The 21,377-nt window shown below is 39.9% G+C and overlaps 1 protein-coding gene across 3 annotated transcripts; it reads right to left on the bottom strand.

The window, feature by feature from the left end:
* Positions 1 to 998: 998 nt before the first annotated feature.
* LOC5514235 (adhesion G-protein coupled receptor V1) lies at positions 999 to 21,061 on the bottom strand. Of its 3 annotated transcripts, none has more exons than XM_048725568.1 (24): positions 20,719 to 21,061; positions 20,529 to 20,640; positions 18,573 to 18,696; positions 17,957 to 18,192; positions 17,269 to 17,377; positions 16,392 to 16,621; positions 15,964 to 16,072; positions 14,933 to 15,162; positions 14,408 to 14,516; positions 13,376 to 13,605; positions 12,845 to 12,953; positions 11,814 to 12,043; positions 11,283 to 11,391; positions 10,247 to 10,476; positions 7,957 to 8,065; positions 7,259 to 7,485; positions 6,637 to 6,745; positions 6,120 to 6,349; positions 5,671 to 5,776; positions 4,705 to 4,931; positions 3,950 to 4,055; positions 2,890 to 3,140; positions 2,673 to 2,708; positions 999 to 2,428 (listed from the first exon to the last, which is right to left on the bottom strand). In XM_048725568.1, the coding sequence occupies exons 2-24, from the start codon at positions 20,578 to 20,580 to the stop codon at positions 2,322 to 2,324; spliced, it is 3,615 nt and encodes a 1,204-aa protein (XP_048581525.1). In that variant the 5' UTR covers positions 20,581 to 20,640; positions 20,719 to 21,061; the 3' UTR covers positions 999 to 2,321. The 3 variants fall into 3 exon arrangements, with proteins under 3 accessions (XP_048581525.1, XP_048581524.1, XP_048581526.1); XM_048725567.1 differs by having other exon boundaries at positions 999 to 2,431; XM_048725569.1 differs by lacking the exons at positions 14,933 to 15,162; positions 15,964 to 16,072 and having other exon boundaries at positions 999 to 2,431.
* Between the last annotated feature and the right edge of the window lie 316 nt (positions 21,062 to 21,377).

The following is a 21,377-nucleotide window of genomic DNA, read 5'->3' on the forward strand; positions in this document are numbered from 1 at the left end:
TCTAGAGCTTCTTCTAGGGAACATAAAGACAGTATGTGCTCGAATTAAATCTCTGAAAGTAGATATTTGTGATGAATACACAGAGAGGGCCAGAGGGTTTTTGCGTCCTCAGTGGATCTTTTACGTCCCTTCGGTTCAGGTTAGTAAAAAGACTGGACCTCCGGTTAAGTGTCCTTATCCGAGAAGACTGGAAACACGGGAGAATAACTCAATTGTGACACAAATTCGAATCAAGGCAGGAACCCGGAAAAAATCCCCTGTTTGAGTCAGGATTTGAACCCGTGCTTCACTTATTTGGGGTTATTCGGTGCTTACCCTCCTCGGGCCTATTGAGCATCGGTATTCGCTTGCTTTGAAACAAACGTGCCCCAGATGAGAGCAGTCACAGACTGAATTTTCGCAGAGCATCCCCCCCCCAACTCTCGCAAAAAAAAAATCAGAAAACTATATAATCGATCAAAAAGGAACTATGAATCCAAGAAATTGACTTTTTTACAGATATGTTCGGTACACAACTAAAAATATGTTTTGTTCGCCCGTGTTTCTATGAATTCTGTAATTCAAACACCGCTCGCAGCTTAGGTCGGGAAACTAAAAGCTGTAGAGGCTGGTTCTCACGAGCGACGACGGAACTGTAAGAGACTTATGTCGCGTGAGAACCGGCCCGACGTAAGCATTAGCGAAACATAAGCATAAATTCACCAAACTCGTCGAGGAGGTATCGGCACTAGCCTACGAACTGAGCATGCGTAAAACCTTGCGCTTGCGTCGAGCCAGTTTTCACGCGACACAAGACTCTTACGCTTCCGTCTCCGCTTACGCTTACGTCTTCGTGAGAACCAGCCTTAAAGCTCGTCCTCGATCGTCGGCGGCGTAGGATAAGCATTTTGTAAGTCCCGCCGGGTAGAGAACAAGAAGGCTGTTTCTTGAAACCACAAGTTGTTTACTGCACGAAGAAGAACCAAAGAACTCTAGCGAAGAAATGACTTACAAGGAACTTATTTTATAGTCGATTTTATTTCTTGAATCACTCGGTTGTATTTTTTTACGACGTTTCGCAATGCTGCCTTCATCAGGATTACTGTCGAATCCGTTGTATCGCGACCCGCGTTTTCAAAACCCGATTTGTTTTGGTTTTCTGTTCCGTCATTAAAATCATTCTGAGCCAATCAAAGTCTCGCTTTGTACACTTCCCTGGCTATCCTCTGGTCGAAAACTAGACAGTGACGCGACACAAAGCCAGGCAACTGCACTAGGCGAGAGATGGCCAAAGGAAAAGACAAAAACAAATCGATGTTTTGAAAATGCGGCGTCGCGATACAACGGATTCGACAGTAACGGTAAATTATGACGGGCAAAAACTCTTTTAAAGTCGAAGTATATCTGCGTGTGTGCGACTACTAGCACTCATAGGGTTCTTGTACCACTATCTCGTAAGCATATGTTTTGATTGGTTTGTCCCGGGGGTGAATGCGTAATCAAGACACACACATATACTTTTTACACAGTCATATTCTAAATTGTCAAACGTCTTACGCAAGAGAAACTAAACTACTAAAATAAAAGGTTGTGATAAATATAAGAGCCAGATACTCAAAAATAAGAGTTACAAACGAAAAGTTCAAAAAGTTAATTATGTTTTCAAACAAGGTAAGTATAAACAATACGTAAGTACCAACAAGATGAAACTAAACTCTAGTGCGTGTCAGGTTTGTTGCTGTAAACAATATTTGGTGGACGCCTTTTTGTCAACGACAATTTTAAGTCCTCTCCCCATTCATCCAATTCATCCCTCATCCACCCTCCCCCCCCCCCCCTTGTTATATGATGCAGAGTCCCTTACAATACCGTGTTGCAGGCCCGTAGCTAGGATTTTAAGCGGGATGGTTAGTTTTTCCATTTTTATTAGCAGACCAAACTTCTGGTATACGCCTCTCCTCGCCTTACTACATAAGGCAATCAATACTTCAAATAACTTCAATTGTATTTAAAATGGAATTAATAGGGTGGATGCCAATGTGTGTATGCTAGTGTGCTTTTAAAGTCCACATTTATGATAATAATAAAGATAATTATTTTTAAAAAGATCTTTATATTCTATTTAAAGACAGCTTGATGTGCACGATATGTCTGGCCAAACGTTAAATTTTTTTGTTAACTCTTAGCGGACCTTCAAGCCGAATTTGGGGTGTGTGTGTGTGTGTGTGTTTGTGGGGGGGGGGGGGGGGGTTTCGTCCGAACCCTCCGAACCCCTCTGGCTACGGGCCTGTGTTGTCGGATGCCTTTACGTGACTCGATTACAATGGGCGACTAGTACGTTCTCATCTACAAAGACAAACGGCTGCGATGATTATAGCGATTAAGATGACAGCTAGCACTACTATGCAAACAATCAGTATAATCTGCAGAATCCTGGATGTTTCCTTTTCTTCTGAAAAAAAAAAAAAAAAAAAAAAAAAAAAAACATACATGTTGCTTTAGGACATCTATCGAAACGTACAAGAGGATAAGAAAGATTTTTATAATGATATGACTTTACACCGCAGTATTCATCTAACTAGTAGCGTGAACCCAACAGTGGTCACCTTAATCTATGTGACCTACCAAGAACCAATGGTGCGTTTTGGGTACTTTTTGAAGATAAAGATCCAAGCATCAAACTAAAGTCTTACCTTTCTCCTTTTGCTGTTTCGCCTTTAATGCTTCTTCTGCAAGAACAATAAGATATTTTCGAAAAGTCTAAAAATATCCTTTGGTTAAATAAGAAAACAATAGAGAATGGAAAAATAACAGCTTAAAAAAATTAAAGAATAAGTTAGAATAACAAATAGATAAGTTTGTCTTATCAGAGGTTGCAACAAGACGTCAGAAAAGGGAATTATTGCATACCGTTGTCATACTCATCGGTTATTCGCACGACACAGGTATCCCGCGTTGTGTTTACCACGGCCTTTGTAGGGTCTACAGGGGTGAAACTAATCGAAAAGAGCTCGTCACTTTCCGCTATGCTGTCGGTCACGATCGTGATGTTAGCAGACACTTCGGTTTGCTCGGGGGCGAACGTGATAATGTCATCTTTGAAATCCCGGATGTCGGCCTTAATCATTGCTGTCCACACCATGCTCTGAACCTCTTTGAGCCTGGGACGGAAGACAAATAAGTGTTAATGAGCCTGGGACGAAAGACAGATAACTGTGTATAGACCTAAGACTACAGACACATAAGTGTAAATAAAACTGGGCAAGGGAAAGATAAGAGTGAGTGATCCTGGGACGAGAGACAGATGAGTGTGAATAAACCTGGGACGGGAGACAGATAAGTGTGAGTGATCCTGGGACGGGAGACAGATAAGTGTGAATGAACCTGGGAGGAGAGACAGATAAGTGTGAATGAGCCTGGGACGAGGGACAGATAACTTTGAGGTACCCTTGGAAGAGAGACGGATACTGAATCAACCTATCCTACTAGTAGGCGTTTGTTGTGTTTTCGCGACGGAAACCCCGCTTTCCCGTGTTTTGGGCGCCATCTTGGATTTATGGCCGCGCGCGAGCTGGATGCGAGAGCAAAAGGCATCCCCAGCCCCCTCCCCCAGCTTTTGCCTTTTGCTCTCGCATCCAGCTCGCGCGCGGCCATAAATCCAAGATGGCGCCCAAAACACGGGAAAGCTGGGTTTTTGTCGTGGAAACACCAACAAACGCCTACTAGTAGGCTAGAATGAACCTGGTACGGAAGACTGAGCAATAAATCGATAATACAACACGAAGCAGTGCTGATGATGACGTAGAAGATGTTAATGTTGTTGTTGTTGATAGTGATGATGATTATGTTGATAAGAATGATGATGATGATGGTGAAAATGATGTTGCTGATGATGATGCTGATGCCGATGATGATGTTGATGATGACGTTGGCAGATGTGGTTGGAGCTACAGAATCAAGTGTATCGTACCTCACTGAGACGGGGACCTCCGCCAGTCCAGTCTTTCTCATAGGAACTGTGACTCTGCCTTTCTGCTCTTCGACAGTGATGTTCAAGTAAACAAAACTAATGCTCACTGGCAAAAAAAAACACACTTCAAGTCAACGGTTGACTCGAAACTCTACGTTGTATATATCGCACTCTCCACTACCAGACTAACAGGTAGGTTATAGTTGTGAGCCTTTATATATAAGCAAAATGTGCACTCCTCACCTGGCGCCCGTTTCTCAAAACACCCGAGAAATCTCGGGCCCGAAAACTTTTTTTTGAATTTTTGCCCGAAATTTCGCATGTTTTCCTATTTGAGATCCGCTTTTATGATTTAGAAAAGTTTTAACTTCCTCTTGGTTCATATTCCAAATGATTACGCTCAAAAGGGCTATTTTCGAAGTTTTGCTGAAGCCAGAAAGTTACCCGAAAAGTCTCGGATGACTGCGGTGTCCCAAAAACTTTCTTAATATTTGAGACATGTGTTTTTCGGGCCCGAGAAGATCACAATCTGTAAATCTATAAAGAGAATCATCCTTTACATGAAACTTTGTGGTAAAATCCGATGTTTGACAATATTTCAACACGTTTAGATACCATAAATTTTATAGGAATTAGCAACTGTAGCAAGCTTTTCAAATTTAAGGAATAAATCGTTTTCGGGCCCGAGAACTCTCGGGTGTTTCGAGAAACTAGCCTCTGGATCTAATGAATTTTCACCTAACAAGAATATATACCTCTATCATTGTCTGTGATACAAACAGTAGCATCCCGCGGGTCAACCAGAACATTCGCTCGAGAAACGTTCAGCCTCACTATGAAACACTCAGTGCCTTCGGTCACGTGATCATCGTGGATTGCAAATGTGTAGCTCTTCAAGTCTTCATTTACAGCAAAGGTGTCGGCGATTTCTTTATGCGTGAAGTCACCTGGCGCAGACGCATTCAGGTTGACTGTTGAAATACTGATACACAGAAAAAGACTTCTTCGAAAAATGAGACAAAACCTTTTAAGGTTAAGCATTGACAGGCCTAGGGGGTTGAATCACCTTCTCACCTTCAGGGCACAGTCATAGATCGAAATCAGATCAAAGCATATTTATAAATTATAGGCAGTGGCTCATAATGGCTGACAAACCGACCAGTTGGCCAAGGAAGGTACTTGGATATTTGTATGATAAAGGAGGGAGGTACTTGGATATATTTGTATGATAGAGGAGGGGGGTACTTGGATATTTGTATGATAGAAGAGGGAGGTACTTGGATATTTGTATGATAAAAGAGGGGTACTTGGATCAGTGGATATTTGTATGATAGAAGAGGGAGGTACTTGGATATTTGTATGATAGAAGAGGGAGGTACTTGGATATTTGTATGATAGAAGAGGGTACTTGGATATTTGTATGATAGAGGAGGGGGGTACTTCGATATTTGTATAATAGAGAAGGGAGGCATTTGGATATTTGTATGATAGAGAAGAGGGAGGTACTTGGATATATTGCTCCAGCAGGAGGCTGGTGCATCTATAACGCCTGTCTATTCATGTGACGATAACCTGAGGACCGCCCATTCCAAGCGTCGTCATTTTTATAACTTCATACCTACTCCTCCCCGCCTGGACTGATTTGCCCTTTTATTCCGTGTCCCCCCTTGCCAATGCTACCAAAATAGTGATTTCGATGTATAGTATAATTTCTCTCATACCCTAGGTCCAATGGTATTGACGTGTTTCCGGTCTTGCGCACTAGCAGCGTAATATTCCCCTCACTCTCGGCCACACTCACGGTTTTGTTGACGAAACCGAAGGTCACTAAACGTGTAAGAAAAATAAATATTTTTTTCTTATTTTTTTATCATTTTCTCTTGCTACTGTCATTTTGAATATTGGAACGCATATACATCACAATTCATTTGGGCAACAAGTGCTCAAAATATACAAAAGTAAGACCCTCCCAGCAACCTTTTCGGTTGTGCCTCGTGGGTACTAGGTACGAATTTGTGACAGGCTTGTAACCTAGGTAACCTCAGCTGAATAATCAAATGAGCCGTTTTTCAGGTAATGGGGTACAGTGGCTGTAAACTTCTGCCACCCAAAGCCTCGATTCCCGCTTAAACTCCACAGGACCCCCATAACCGGATAATGCTGTGCGTACCTTTATCGCCGTGGTCTGTTATCGTGACTGTCACGCTACTGTAGTTCAGTGTCACGTGGGGTGAGGTAGTCGTGGCAGTTATGTTGAACGATTCGGTGTTTTCAAGGGTGGCGTCATTGATGATGGTGACTGTTGCATGCTGGGAAGGCTCTTCTTGAGTAAAAGTCACGGATGAATAGGGCAGGCGATGGTCACGGCTGGAGCTTGCACTGATGTTAGTAATGGCGAACCTGAATTGACGCATCATCATAATCAACTTGATCATCTTCGTACATGGTCATCATAAAAAACACTGTCTTGATCTAGCACTGCATAATTATCCCCAGGATTCAAGATCTGACTATGAGGGGGAGGGAAAGGAAGGCAACGGGAGATTGTTAGGTGGCCGTTATGTACGCCTAAAAGCTTACGTTATCTTAATGGGAATTCCCAGGATTCCAGATATGACTATAAGGGGGAGGGAAAGGAAGGCAACGGGAGATTGTAAGGTGACCGTTATGTACGCCTAAAAGCTTACGTTATCTCAATGGGGATTCCCAGGATTCCAGACTGGACTGTCAGGGGGAGGGAAAGGTTTCCAGCATTTTCAGCGACAGTGACCGATGAACTTGTGAACCCAATGGTTGCTAGAAAATACAATACAATGACTCGAGCGTGACACATAAGTTAGTGTGAAATCGTCCAGATTGAGGGGCCAGTGCTGAAAAACGCAAGGCTTTTTACCGGCGAAATGTCACATTTTGGCGAATGCTAAGAAAACTGAAAGCTTTTATTAAAGTATTTTTTGTACATTATGGTTTTAATGCTGTACAGTAAGTCAAAACAGCGACTTAAGTCAGCCTTTAGTACCTTTACTCGAACGATTCAACACTGAGATTGTGTTTGTTTTCGCCAGAACACGCGCATGCGCATACGTTATTCAGCACTGTCGATTGCGGGCAAGTTTTGTTGAGCATGACATTTAAAATCAATGTGATACTAATCAATGAGCATGACGTTAATGAGCGTGACATGATTAGGATGACGTAAGTAAGCAAGACGTGATTAACATGACGTTACTGAGTTTGACATGCTTTGCATGACGTTAATGAGCGTGACATGATTAGCATAGATGACGGAGCGGTCTATTGCAAACTCACCATTGTCATCGTTAACTATGGTTAGATTGATGTAAGTTTGTCGAAGGTTAGCAATGGGGTCGTTACTGCTTAACACTAAGAAAAAATCTTTATCGTTCTCTAGGATTTCATCGTCAAAGATCTGCACGCTGAAAGTGTAGTTACGCACTCCTTCTCCAAGGCGGATCGTTTCGTTCGAGAACATGTAATCAATCCCTTGGTACGCTGTACCATTGTGCGCATTCACTCTGTGGATAAGAACGAGGAGAAGTGTCAAAATTGATGTTGATAATGAGAACAATTATAATGATAGTGATAATGATAAAGATGGCTACGATAACAGTAGTGCTGATGGAGATGATTATGATAACAGTGATGATGGTGATTATTATTATGATGTTAACGATGATAAATAATGATGGTATGGTCGTGGTGGTGATGATGGTGGCAGTGGTAATGATTTTAGATAACATGGCCGTAGCAGGGGTGGGGCACTGGGGGCACGTGTCCCCCAATATTTTTTAAAAAAAAATAAGGAAATGACCAGTAGGGGCGTGGCTGTGCCCCTAATTGTTGTCTTAATGTTTTTGTATTGTGCCTCCCCCCCAATCTTTTGAGGCCTGCTACGGCTATGGATAGTGATTCCGATGATGGGTAATGATCATGGATGATTGGTAAGTTGTGTTGTAAATTGCATAGTGATTGGCATTAGTACTTACTGTACAGTGACGGGAGTATCGTAAGCCGTGAGTTTCTCCACCGTTATGTTGACTAGGCCGGCATCCTCTCGCACAGACCTCAGCACTGAGCCTTTAAACCCCACGTCAGCTAGACAACACAAAATGCAACTTAGCCGCCATTTGTGTCGGAAAAGAAATATTTTTATTCCATTAAAATGGATAACAAGGAACTTCTCAGATTCTAGAATCTTGATCGTAGATTTCACTGCACGATTCCTTGCGGCTCCATCGTATGATGACAACCAGGGGCCGGTTTACTGGGTTTACTAACCCTGGATTAAGCGAGTGAAAAACTTGTTTGACGAGTAAAATTTACACAGGATACCCAGTAGATCGATAGAGAGCAACTGAAATTTAACTTTGGTGATTTTATTTTCGCAGAAAAAAAAAACAAACAAACAAAATAAATAAACACCTCTACACCGCCTGTAATATTACCGCCATTTCATTGCCAAAAATGTCATTTGCAGGATTCGAGTTGGTGCGAGACAGAGCGAGACAGATTCATTTCAAGTATAAATTTCATGTAACTTTCTGTCTGTCCCAGCATAATTCCCGAGTCAGTATCGCAACGAAGGTCGTAGTACAGGAAAATGGTGCAGAATTTATGCTGAATTGTTCAAATTCATAGTAGGGTTATGAAATTTGGCAGGGTGATAGATCTTTGCACCACAAGTAATTCTAGATAGGATGCCACGCCCAAAAACAAGTACTTCCAGTTTTATAGGGGTGAAATTGATTATCACAAAAATGAAGGAAACATACACTTAATGGTAATGTACTGGCCCAAACTTTCTCATGTAGATAAAGGCTAATATATTTCATATTACCGTTACAAGGGCAACGCCCTCACAACGATACTTCAAGTCTTATTGAGATGCAATTACTACGATAAAAATAAATATAAAACACACTAAATATGCTAGTTAATCATTTTACTCTTGTATATGGATCAAAAACTGTTCATGGCATAGATGTTAATCCATATACAAGAGTAAAATCATTAACTAGCATATTTAGTGAGTTTTATATTCATTTTTATCATAGTAATTGCACCTCTATAACACTGGAAGTATTGCTGAAAGGGCGTTAGCCCTTAGTTATTAGCCCTTTTTGGGGTATCAATTAAAGACTCCGAAATTCGGACTATTTTTGGGTATCCATTAAAGACTCCTAAATTCGGACTCTATTTTGGGAATCTATAAAAGACTCCGAAATTCAGACTCTTTGGGGTATCCATTAAAGACTCAGAAATTCAGACTCTTTTTTGGGGTATCCATTAAAGACTCCGAAATTCGGACTCTTTTTGGGGGATCCATAAAAGACTCCGAAATTCAGACTCTTTTTTGGGGTATCCATAAAAGACTCCGAAATTCAGACTCTTTTTTGGGGTATCCATAAAAGACTCCGAAATTCAGACTCTTTTCAGGGTAGTTATAAAAGACTCAGAAATTCGGGCTCTGTTGGTTTTTTTGTCCTCCCTTTCAGATCAGCGATAAAACACTTATTCTTTCTGAGGGTTTAGAAATTGCCGTTGCAACAAGTAGGGATAGGACAGAGCCTCTTCTTCACGCCGTTGAAAAACTTGACTCTACCCGAACTAGTTTTTTTTTCGAGTAAAACCCTACAGACAACCCTGATTTTTTCATATTTTCTGGGCTTTTGGAAACCAAAAATTAGTTTGGAACACGTTCTACGCGAAAATGGTCAAACTTGATTGGTCTGCAAGCATTTGCAAGAATTTTGGTTTTGCGGTAGTCCTGTGGTGTACAAGGAACGCCTGCAAAAGGCTCATTGATTATTTAGATCGAAAAAAAGAGTTAATAAAGATAGCGATAGTCACGGAGCGATCGTTACACGAGCAGTTCGGGCGGCGAAGTTTAAGCAATGGCTGGTGAGCATCGTCGAAGAAACAAAGGTCCAAGATGCCACCACTGTCATCGATTTGGCCACATCAAAAGAGATTGCCGAGAACTCGTATCGGCAAAGGCGGAAATTATATGGCTTCAAAGTTATTGGGATGGGTTGCACCCTGTATTACCGCTTAATGTAATAACTGTGATAACTAACTAATTGAATACAAACGCTTAATTTAATTAAATTCGCCGCTTAATGTAATAATAACTTACAGGCGTTAGTATAACATTAGCGTTAGTATTACATTAAGTGGCAGTTATTACATTAAGCGGTGATACACACCCGCCCCATGTGCCCCACCCCTTGCTACGACACTGTACATTTACCCTGGTTTCACGCTACTATACCCTACCCTGTGTGTCGTCGTTAAGCACGTTGATGGTGATGTTAGCATTTTTCAGGGAAATAATCGGATCGGTGACACTTATAGTCAGGTAGAACGTCTTGTTTTCCTCAAGGCGCGAGTCGTCTATAATGTGCACCATGACGTCGAAAGTGGAAATTGACGGAGGGATGTTGATGGTGGTTTGCAGCGGTTGAAAGTCCACCCCTGATACAGCTGTTCCGCTTACTGCTTGAACACTGCGAATAAAAGTAGGTAAATACTTTGGTAAATGTTTATTCAAGGAGGATCTAGGGGTTCTTGTCCTGTTTTTTTTTTCGGCACAACAAAAGCTTTACTTCTGAATCGGTGTCGTGTTTGTGCCGTGCAGTACGACTTGCGCAGCCGTGCTTTGCGCTGTGAATGATTTCAGACGTAGAACCATCCCTGTACCCAATCCAAATAACTATATACGCACATACATATACGCATATACTCGCGGCGTATGAGTCGGTAGTGAGTTGAGTCTACTTTTTAAATACTGGGGATTGTGATTTTCGTGTTATTTCGCGTTATTTTTGAGTGTTAATTCGTGTCTTGTAAAGTTAAAAATTTCCAAAAATCCGAGAAAACTTCGGTAATGGGTAAAGAAAGAAAAAAAAGGAAAAGTGTCAACTCCTGAAGACACAATTCTGAGCTCTTTTTTCAAAACAACACCGCGCTTTTACTTTCAACATACTAACTATGCTTTCAACAATCGAGCCTGGCATGTTTGGCACGCTCTCCGGACGAGCACGCTATCTCCATGGCAACATCAATCAATGAACAATACATAACAAAAAGAAAATTGGAACATCGAAAAAATTGCTTGTCTACATTTTAGATCCTCTTTTTCCTCGGGATTGCTGATTTTTTTAAAAGCGCTGCTGTCAGCGATTGTTTTTAGAATATCGTTTTTAATATTTTTTGCACATTCATTTATCTTTACAAGGTGACGGGTCCTTATCTTTAACGTTAAAATGTCAAATTTTATGTCTTTGATCGCCAATATTTTTTTGTAGCATACCTCACATTGATTGGTAGCTTCGTGGAACCAGTGTTTTCGATCGTCACGTTTATACTCCCAACGCTCTCGTTCAAGAACCTAACAACGTCGCCTTGGAAACCTATCACCGCTGGAACAAAAGGATACCACATTATCGTCTTTTGTGATATTTTAACCAAAAGAAGACTCACAGGCTAATCACAGTCTTTTTTAAAGTAAAAAAAAAAAACAAACACAAAAAACAAACAAAACAAAAAAACAACTCGATATTATTCTGATATTGCGCTGTAAAGCATTCATTCATAAAAAAGGATGAATCATATAAATGAATCTAGACTATAGAAATACCTACAAGCAAAGATTTATCCTTCATTTGCCAAATTTAATAAAAGTAACCAATGGAAAATAAACAATTTTTTCCAATCACGGATTGTGCTAGGATGAGAAAAGGGCCGGTGTAAAAGACTCTATTAAGACTTTGATATGAAACCAGCGCCCTTCATAAAAATCCCTAACAATAGTTACATACGAAATTCATTAATTATCTCACACCTCTGGTGTCGTCATTAAGTATGTGAAAGGTGATGTTAGTAGTTCCCTTGGAAACCGCCGGGTCAGTGATGTTCAAGGTTAGGTAGAACGTCTTGTTAGGCTCAACGACAAAGTCATCTGTTATGTAGACTGTGACGTTATAAGTGGAGACTGAGGGGGGGATGTTGATGGTGGTTTGTAAGGGTTCAAAGTCCACCCCGGATACAGCTGTTCCGCTAACTGCTTGAACACTGCGAATAAAAGTATGTAAATACTTTGGTAAATGTTTATTCAAGGCGGATCTAGGGGTTCTTGTCCCGTTTTTTTTTTTGGCACAACAAAAGTTTGACGTCTGAATCGGTGTCGTGTTTTTGCCGTGCAGTACGACTTGCGCAGCCGTGCTTTGCGCTGTGAATGATTTCAGACGTAGAACCATCCCTGTACCCAATCCAAATAACTATATACGGTATAGGACTTAAACTGCGCAGAATCGCGGCGTATGAGTCGGTAGTGAGTTGAGTCTATTTTCTAAATACTGGGGATTGTAATTTTCGTGTTATATATTATGAGTGTTAATTCGTGTATTGTAAAGTTAAAATTTTCCAAAAATCCGAGAAAACTTCGGTAATGGGTAAAGAAAGAAAAAAAGGAAAAGTGTCAACTCCTGAAGACACAATTCTGAGCTCTTCTTTCAACACAACACCGAGCTTTTACTTTCAACATACTAACTATGCTTTCAACAATCGAGCCTGGCATGTTTGGCACGCTCTCCGGACGAGCACGCTATCGCCATGGCAACATCAATCAATGAAAAAAACATAACAAAAAGAAAATTGGAACATCGAAAAAATTGCTTGTCTACATTTTGGATCCTCTTTTTCCTCGGGATTGCTGAATTTTTTAAAAGCGCTGCTGTCAGCAATTGTTTTTAGAATATCGTTTTTAATATTTTTTGCACATTCATTTATCTTTACAAGGTGATGGGTCCTTTTCTTTAACGTTAAAATGTCAAATTTTATTTCTTTGATCGCCAATGTTTTTTTGTAGCATACCTCACATTGATTGGTAGCTTCGTGGAACCAGTGTTTTCGATCGTCACGTTTATACTCCCAACGCTCTCGTTCAAGAACCTAACAACGTCGCCTTGGAAACCTATCACCGCTGGAACAAAAGGATACCACATTATCGTCTTTCATGATATTTTAACCAAAAGAAGACTCACAGGCTAATCACAGTCTTTTTTAAAGTAAAAAAAAAAAACAAACACAAAAAACAAACAAAACAAAAAAACAACTCGATATTATTCTGATATTGCGCTGTAAAGCATTCATTCATAAAAAAGGATGAATCATATAAATGAATCTAGACTATAGAAATACCTACAAGCAAAGATTTATCCTTCATTTGCCAAATTTAATAAAAGTAACCAATGGAAAATAAACAATTTTTTCCAATCACGGATTGTGCTAGGATGAGAAAAGGGCCGGTGTAAAAGACTCTATTAAGACTTTGATATGAAACCAGCGCCCTTCATAAAAATCCCTAACAATAGTTACATACGAAATTCATTAATTATCTCACACCTCTGGTGTCGTCATTAAGTATGTGAAAGGTGATGTTAGTAGTTCCCTTGGAAACCGCCGGGTCAGTGATGTTCAAGGTTAGGTAGAACGTCTTGTTAGGCTCAACGACAAAGTCATCTGTTATGTAGACTGTGACGTTATAAGTGGAGACTGAGGGGGGGATGTTGATGGTGGTTTGTAAGGGTTCAAAGTCCACCCCGGATACAGCTGTTCCGCTAACTGCTTGAACACTGCGAATAAAAGTATGTAAATACTTTGGTAAATGTTTATTCAAGGCGGATCTAGGGGTTCTTGTCCCGTTTTTTTTTTCGGCACAACAAAAGTTTGACGTCTGAATCGGTGTCGTGTTTTTGCCGTGCAGTACGACATGCGCAGCCGTGCTTTGCGCTGTGAATGATTTCAGACGTAGAACCATCCCTGTACCCAATCCAAATAACTATATACGGTACAGGACTTAAACTGCGCAGAATCGCGGCGTATGAGTCGGTAGTGAGTTGAGTCTATTTTCTAAATACTGGGGATTGTAATTTTCGTGTTATATATTATGAGTGTTAATTCGTGTATTGTAAAGTTAAAATTTTCCAAAAATCCGAGAAAACTTCGGTAATGGGTAAAGAAAGAAAAAAAAGGAAAAGTGTCAACTCCTGAAGACACAATTCTGAGCTCTTCTTTCAACACAACACCGAGTGTTTACTTTCAACATACTAACTATGCTTTCAATAATTGAGCCTGGCATGTTTGGCACGCTCTCCGGACGAGCACGCTATCTCCATGGCAACATCAATCAATGAACAATACATAACAAAAAGAAAATTGGAACATCGAAAAAATTGCTTGTCTACATTTTGGATCCTCTTTTTCCTCGGGATTGCTGAATTTTTTAAAAGCGCTGCTGTCAGCAATTGTTTTTAGAATATCGTTTTTAATATTTTTTGCACATTCATTTATCTTTACAAGGTGATGGGTCCTTTTCTTTAACGTTAAAATGTCAAATTTTATTTCTTTGATCGCCAATGTTTTTTTGTAGCATACCTCACATTGATTGGTAGCTTCGTGGAACCAGTGTTTTCGATCGTCACGTTTATACTCCCAACGCTCTCGTTCAAGAACCTAACAACGTCGCCTTGGAAACCTATCACCGCTGGAACAAAAGGATACCACATTATCGTCTTTCATGATATTGTAACCAAAAGAAGACTCACAGGCTAATCACAGTCGTTTTTAAAGTAAAAAAAAAAACAAAAACAAAAAAGAAACAAAACAAAAAACAACTCGATATTATTCTGATATTGCGCTGTAAAGCATTCATTCATAAAAAAGGATGAATCATATAAATGAATCTAGACTATAGAAATACCTACAAGCAAAGATTTATCCTTCATTTGCCAAATTTAATAAAAGTAACCAATGGAAAATAAACAATTTTTTCCATTCACGGATTGTGCTAGGATGAGAAAAGGGCCGGTGTAAAAGACTCTATTAAGACTTTGATATGAAACCAGCGCCCTTCATAAAAATCCCTAACAATAGTTACATACGAAATTCATTATCTCACACCTCTGGTGTCGTCATTAAGTATGTGAAAGGTGATTTTAGTAGTTCCCTTGGAAACCGCCGGGTAAGTGATGTTCAAGGTTAAGTAGAACGTCTTGTTAGGCTCAACGACAAAGTCATCTGTTATGTAGACTGTGACGTTATAAGTGGAGACTGAGGGGGGGATGTTGATGGTGGTTTGTAAGGGTTCAAAGTCCACCCCGGATACAGCTGTTCCGCTAACTGCTTGAACACTGCGAATAAAAGTATGTAAATACTTTGGTAAATGTTTTTTCAAGGCGGATCTAGGGGTTCTTGTCCCGTTTTTTTTTTTCGGCACAACAAAAGTTTGACGTCTGAATCGGTGTCGTGTTTTTGCAGTGCAGTACGACTTGCGCAGCCGTGCTTTGCGCTGTGAATGATTTCAGACGTGGAACCATCCCTGTACCCAATCCAAATAACTATATACGGTACAGGACTTAAACTGCGCAGAATTGCGGCGTATGAGTCGGTAGTGAGTTGAGTCTATTTTCTAAATACTGGGGATTGTAATTTTCGTGTTATATATTATGAGTGTTAATTCGTGTCTTGTAAAGTTAAAATTTTCCAAAAATCCGAGAAAACTTCGGTAATGGGTAAAGAAAAAAAAAAGGAAAAGTGTCAACTCCTGAAGACACAATTCTGAGCTCTTCTTTCAACACAACACCGAGCGTTTACTTTCAACATACTAACTATGCTTTCAACAATCGAGCCTGGCATGTTTGGCACGCTCTCTGGACGAGCACGCTATCGCCATGGCAACATCAATCAATGAAAAAAACATAACAAAAAGAAAATTGGAACATCGAAAAAATTGCTTGTCTACATTTTGGATCCTCTTTTTCCTCGGGATTGCGGAATTTTTTAAAAGCGCTGTTCTCAGCAATTGTTTTTAGAATATCGTTTTTAATATTTTTTTGCACATTCATTTATCTTCACAAGGGGACGGGTCCTTTACTTTGACGTTAAAATTTCAAATTTTATGTCTTTGATCGCCAATGTTTTTTGTAGCATACCTCACATTGATTGGTAGCTTCGTGGAACCAGTGTTTTCGATCGTCACGTTTATACTCCCAACGCTCTCGTTCAAGAACCTAACAACGTCGCCTTGGAAACCCATCACCGCTGGAACAAAAGGATACCACATTATCGTCTTTCATGATATTTTAACCAAAAAAAGACTCACAGGCTAATCACATCCTTCTTTAAAATAAATATAAAAAAACAAAACAAAAAAAAAAACAAAACAACTCGATATTATTCTGATATTGCGCTATAAAGCATTCATTCATAAAAAAGAATGAATCATCTAAATAAATCTAGACTATAGAAATGAGAAAAGGGCCGGTGTAAAAGACTCTATTAAGACTTTGATATGAAACCAGCGCCCTTCATAAAAATCCCTAACAATAGTTACATACGAAATTCATTAATTATCTCACACCTCTGGTGTCGTCATTAAGTATGTGAAAGGTGATGTTAGTAGTTCCCTTGGAAACCGCCGGGTCATTGATGTTCAAGGTTAAGTAGAACGTCTTGTTAGGCTCAACGACAAAGTCATCTGTTATGTAGACTGTGACGTTATAAGTGGAGACTGAGGGGGGGATGGTGATGGTGGTTTGTAAGGGTTCAAAATCCACACCGGATACAGCTGTTCCGCTGACCGCTTGAACACTGTTCACAAATATTTAGCAGCGTGTGTTAGCAACTAAGATCATATAAATAAAAGACCCCTTGGCACACGGAGCCTTAGCAGGGCTTGAAATATTGGTGGAGAACGGCAAAGAAACAACATTAAAGTTGGGGGACAACCCTTACTACGGCCCAGCCACACATCGAAAACACCACAGAAACTACACGAGACCTTAAAATCCTGAGGACGGAACTTTGAGAGTGAGTGGTTCCCATGAATCTCTGGGCGAAGGCTAAGTTCAAACGTCGTATTATCAATGAGCCATATTCAATGCAAATGCATTCAAATGAAGATGGATCAATCGACTTGATTCATTTGCACATATTTTGTCTGACGTCAATTGTCCAAAAGCACTTAAACAAAACACCATTGAAAAGAAACCGCTTTATTCGGATTAAATAGTACTTAGAAAACCAGGCAGCAAACTGACAGTAGCTCTTAGTCGAAAACTTAGAGCTATGGAGAAACTCGAAAGAAATCACGTTTTCAAACAACTGCCTTTTTGTGTGACCTCTATTGAGAATGTCCGTTATTGCGTTGATTGAAATACAATACAAATCAGATAACTGATACAATCTTTGTTCAAAGGATGTTACATTGATTGACAGGCGGAGGATTTCTGACTTACCCCATGGTGTGGGACTGTGCGGTGGATCCCGTGTTCTCAATCGTGACGTTAACACTTCCTACACCCTCTTTAACGTGTCTCACTGCATCGCCATGGAAACCAATTTTAGCTGCAAAAAGAGATTACCATGTGACGATGGCGAATTTACTGAACATCATTTAGCTTTTTTCATTTGAGATAGAATGAGCCATTGCTTAAATAATACGATCCCCTACATTTCTAGTAATTTCGTCGCGCCAGACAGTTCTGTGACCCATCACGAATCTTCACTTGGGAGGAATAGTTATCGTGAAAATAAATGCTATCCTGTAGTACGTATTCAGGATCTGGCGCAGCGGCTGCTGAGAGCTAGTGCAGCGGCGACACGCGAGCTCCTATATATTTTCTCTAAAATTCTAGTCCGTAGAGAGAGAAAGGGAAGCAGGGCAGCTTCAACGCTACTACACCTTTTTGTTTTAATAAAGCAACGTATGGTGGCGAAAACATATGTAACATACTTGGGCGAAAATGTCAAGCAAATAAGACAACCATTTTCAAACTTAGGTATTGAAATACCTAAGTTTCTGTAGACTAGCAGTGATAGTATCCTCAGGATATGTACAACTAGTAGAGGCAAGGCAAACCCATCCCTCCCCACCAATTGCCTACGAACTTGTTGATAATCTGTGATAATATCCTCACGATCTACCTTGATCGTCGTCCGTTATAGTGATGACGGCGAACTGGTTGGTGTAACAAAGTGCCTTGGGGGCGGCTCCACCAGTGATGTTTATGTAGAACTCTTCCGAGTCTTCATAAATAACGTCATTAGTTATAGAGACAGTAGTGGTAGCCGCATTGAACAATTCAGCGAAGGATACAGTTGTGGGGTTTGTGTAGCTGAAGTCGTTTCCTTGAACTGCTGATCTATTCGTTGTTTGAAGTCTGGAATTGAACATATGCAGGTGTACTAACTTTTAGTTAAAGCGATTGGTGCCTGCCACTAAGGAATTGGTAACGAAACTGAGAAGGATGGGGTATGGGAACAAGATCAGAATGGATATGGTGAAGATAGGATAGAAACTATGGATGGCCGATAGAGCTCGGATAGGGAAAAGACTTTAAATGGAAAATACTTTAAATGGAAATGAGGATGGGGATGGAATGGAGTAGTAGATAGAAGAGGGGTTGGGAATCAAACTGGATGGGGATTAGAATTTAGAAGGGAATATAAGGATGAAAGTGAGGATGGGGATTGTGATGACGTCAAGAAACTTTCATTTTCCATCCTAGCAAAAAAGGTATTATAACGCAGCAAGACTTACTCGAGCGAAAATGCTTCAAAAGTAGTCGAAGAACGTTTCAGATTTATGGTGACGGTACCACTATTTTCATTAAACGTATATGAGCTGGCTGAAAATCCCACCTCGATACACTGACCTGCAACAGCTGAACAATAATTTCATATGAGATACACATTGTGAAGTTCCAGAAAATATCCATACCCCCACCCCCCATTGAGGGGAATGGAAATTCCGGGGGGATGGGGGGTTCAAACGCCCAGGAATTTCCAGAGGGGAGGGGGGTAAATGCCCTTTTTCTTAACAGTTACTGTATTTATTTTTTTCCAGGGGGTTGGAAATTCAAGAGGGGTGAGGGGTCATACCTCCGATCCCTTCAATAGGGGGGTATGGATATTTTCTCAACTACACATTAACACGGATGCACAAGAGCCATACAGTACGTTTTAGGGGTCTGGTACCGAGGAATTTTTTTTCAGAAGCTTTCTCTATTGACTAAAGATGGTCACAGTCACTGTTTTTCTCTTCTGAATACAATTGAAAAAGTTTGCGAAGCACCTGCGGTACGGCAGCCCTAAAAATGACAAGAATCGTGCAGGTTTTCCAAATAAGGAATATATTAGTTTCCTTATATGAAAGTTACCGCGTCTGGGAAAAAAACACAATTTTTGGTTAAATTTTCTTGATGTATAGTATTATGTGCAGATGTATGAACTGAAAGACCAGCAGGGATACTGTATTAAAATAGTACCAGCCTAGTAACAGGTGGTGTCCTGTGTTCGGAACTTTGAGAGTTGCTTGGGATGAGTCACCCATTTTGTTTTGGGACCACAGGAATCCCATTCAGAAATCAGTGCAAGAACGCCTAGTCCAATTCATGTCGAGAAACTGTTCTACTTATACAAGGAATGTTATCATTTTACACGTACGTTTACGCGTTTGTGAAATAATGGTAGAAATGAATCAAAGATGTGATCATTAGAGTAGATATCAATGCAACATAGAAGGTTTCTTTTGCAGTCGTGAAAAGGCTACCGTTTTTTTCAAATATTTTCCATAAAAAAAACGCCGAGTCATGTAAAACAAAACCGGATTTCTCTGATTTGAAGAAAAACACCTAAAAAACAAACAAGCAAACAAAGAAAGTAATCCATTTTGATGAGACGCAATACAACAAAGGTACCTTCGTCCATCTTCCCCTTTGAATGGAAAGCGAAATCTCGAAAAGAAAACTAAACGCACACTCAATTTTGATGCAGCACTTTGGTATTTCAATTGCAAAGTAAAATCGCCGAAATAATCAACTGTTTCCATTGCTCCTTCCATTCTTTCCTGAAAACTAAAAACCGGAATATCAAAATTGTTTCGAAATATCGGTTAACAGATCTAAAGATGGTGATTATGTATAATACATACTCTTTTTTTGCCCTTTTTTTATCAATAAAATTCTAAGAGGCTCAGATAGCTTTAAAATAAGTTTTATTAAAGTGTTCGGGAACGTAGAATCAAATAATAGCGACCTGCAATGTTTTTTAAATTTATTATTATTTCCGTCATCTTCTGTTTACACTGTACTGTCTGAAAATGAAAACGGGTCAGCCTCAGCTAAAAATTAGACAATCTTAAAAAAATTGTATACATTATGTTCCATTACAAAAACTATGAATATATAAGTTAATAAACATAATGCGTCGACGAAATTTATGGCTAAACAATAATGACAAAACAAACTTCTGTGCTTGGTATGAAGGCAAAAATAACCAAAAAGCACTCTTTATCTCTTCATATCGATGAACTTTGAAGATGGCATGAAGTTCGGCGTTCTCTGATTTGCAGTTATATGAGTAATTATCTATGTTCGCCTTTTCCTGTTCAAGAATTCGAAACAAACTAACAATGCATATAGGCAAGCTTACAAATCCTAAGCATTTAAGTGGGTTTCAACTTTACCTTACGTTAGGATGAAAATATGTTACTTACACAGTGTCAGTGACGACGCAATCAGGATGAGAAATTCGAATTTCAAACCCATCCTTGATAACCAAGATCCCGCTCCTCGCCGTATATGCTTGTCGTCTCACTTCAATAAACGCTTTAATAATCAGAGGCAATGAGTAAGAAACGTGGCGGCATGCTTCTGTGACAACCGTATCCAATTGTGTATGTTCACCTTATTTATTGCGAGGCTCTTGGGGGGAAAACTGTGTGAAATACTATCCAATGCAAAATCTGAGAAAACCAGTCGGATGGGAGAACAAACCAAATGAGACGTTCTTGTATCTTGTGTTATTAGCATTGACCCTTCATGCGTAAACGTGCATTATTCTTCCAGCAACTGTTATGTGAACAACATCATTGGTGTTGCTTCTTTTGTTTTTATTCTTTTTTTGTGCAGGTCTTACAGCCCCATGATTACTTGGGTTCGCCATGGTATATCCGGCTAATATCAAAATGCCGAAACACGCAATAACAATAATAACTTTTGCAAAGTAGAATAAAAACTATAAAAGACACCTGAATACATTCAAATATTTAGGTGCAATAAAAAAAAACCGCAAAGAGATGGAAGTGCAAAAAAACAAGGTCAAGCTCAGGATTTATGGCAAAGTACATATGATAAGAATGTTGACGGTGTGTTGTTAACAAATTCATCACATTACATAATATAAAGACCCCTGGCTATATAAAAGCAACTGGTGCGTTAAACTAATTGATCGGTGTCCTTTTCAACAGTAATGTAAGCGTGGGGTGCACTTAGAGTTCCTAGGGGTGATCTGACAGTATATTCGTTTCGCTCTGCCAAATGCACCATGTCTGCACTCAGCCACG

Source organism: Nematostella vectensis, chromosome 3 (genome assembly GCF_932526225.1).
Source record: "Nematostella vectensis chromosome 3, jaNemVect1.1, whole genome shotgun sequence".
NCBI classification, from domain to species: domain Eukaryota; kingdom Metazoa; phylum Cnidaria; class Anthozoa; order Actiniaria; family Edwardsiidae; genus Nematostella; species Nematostella vectensis.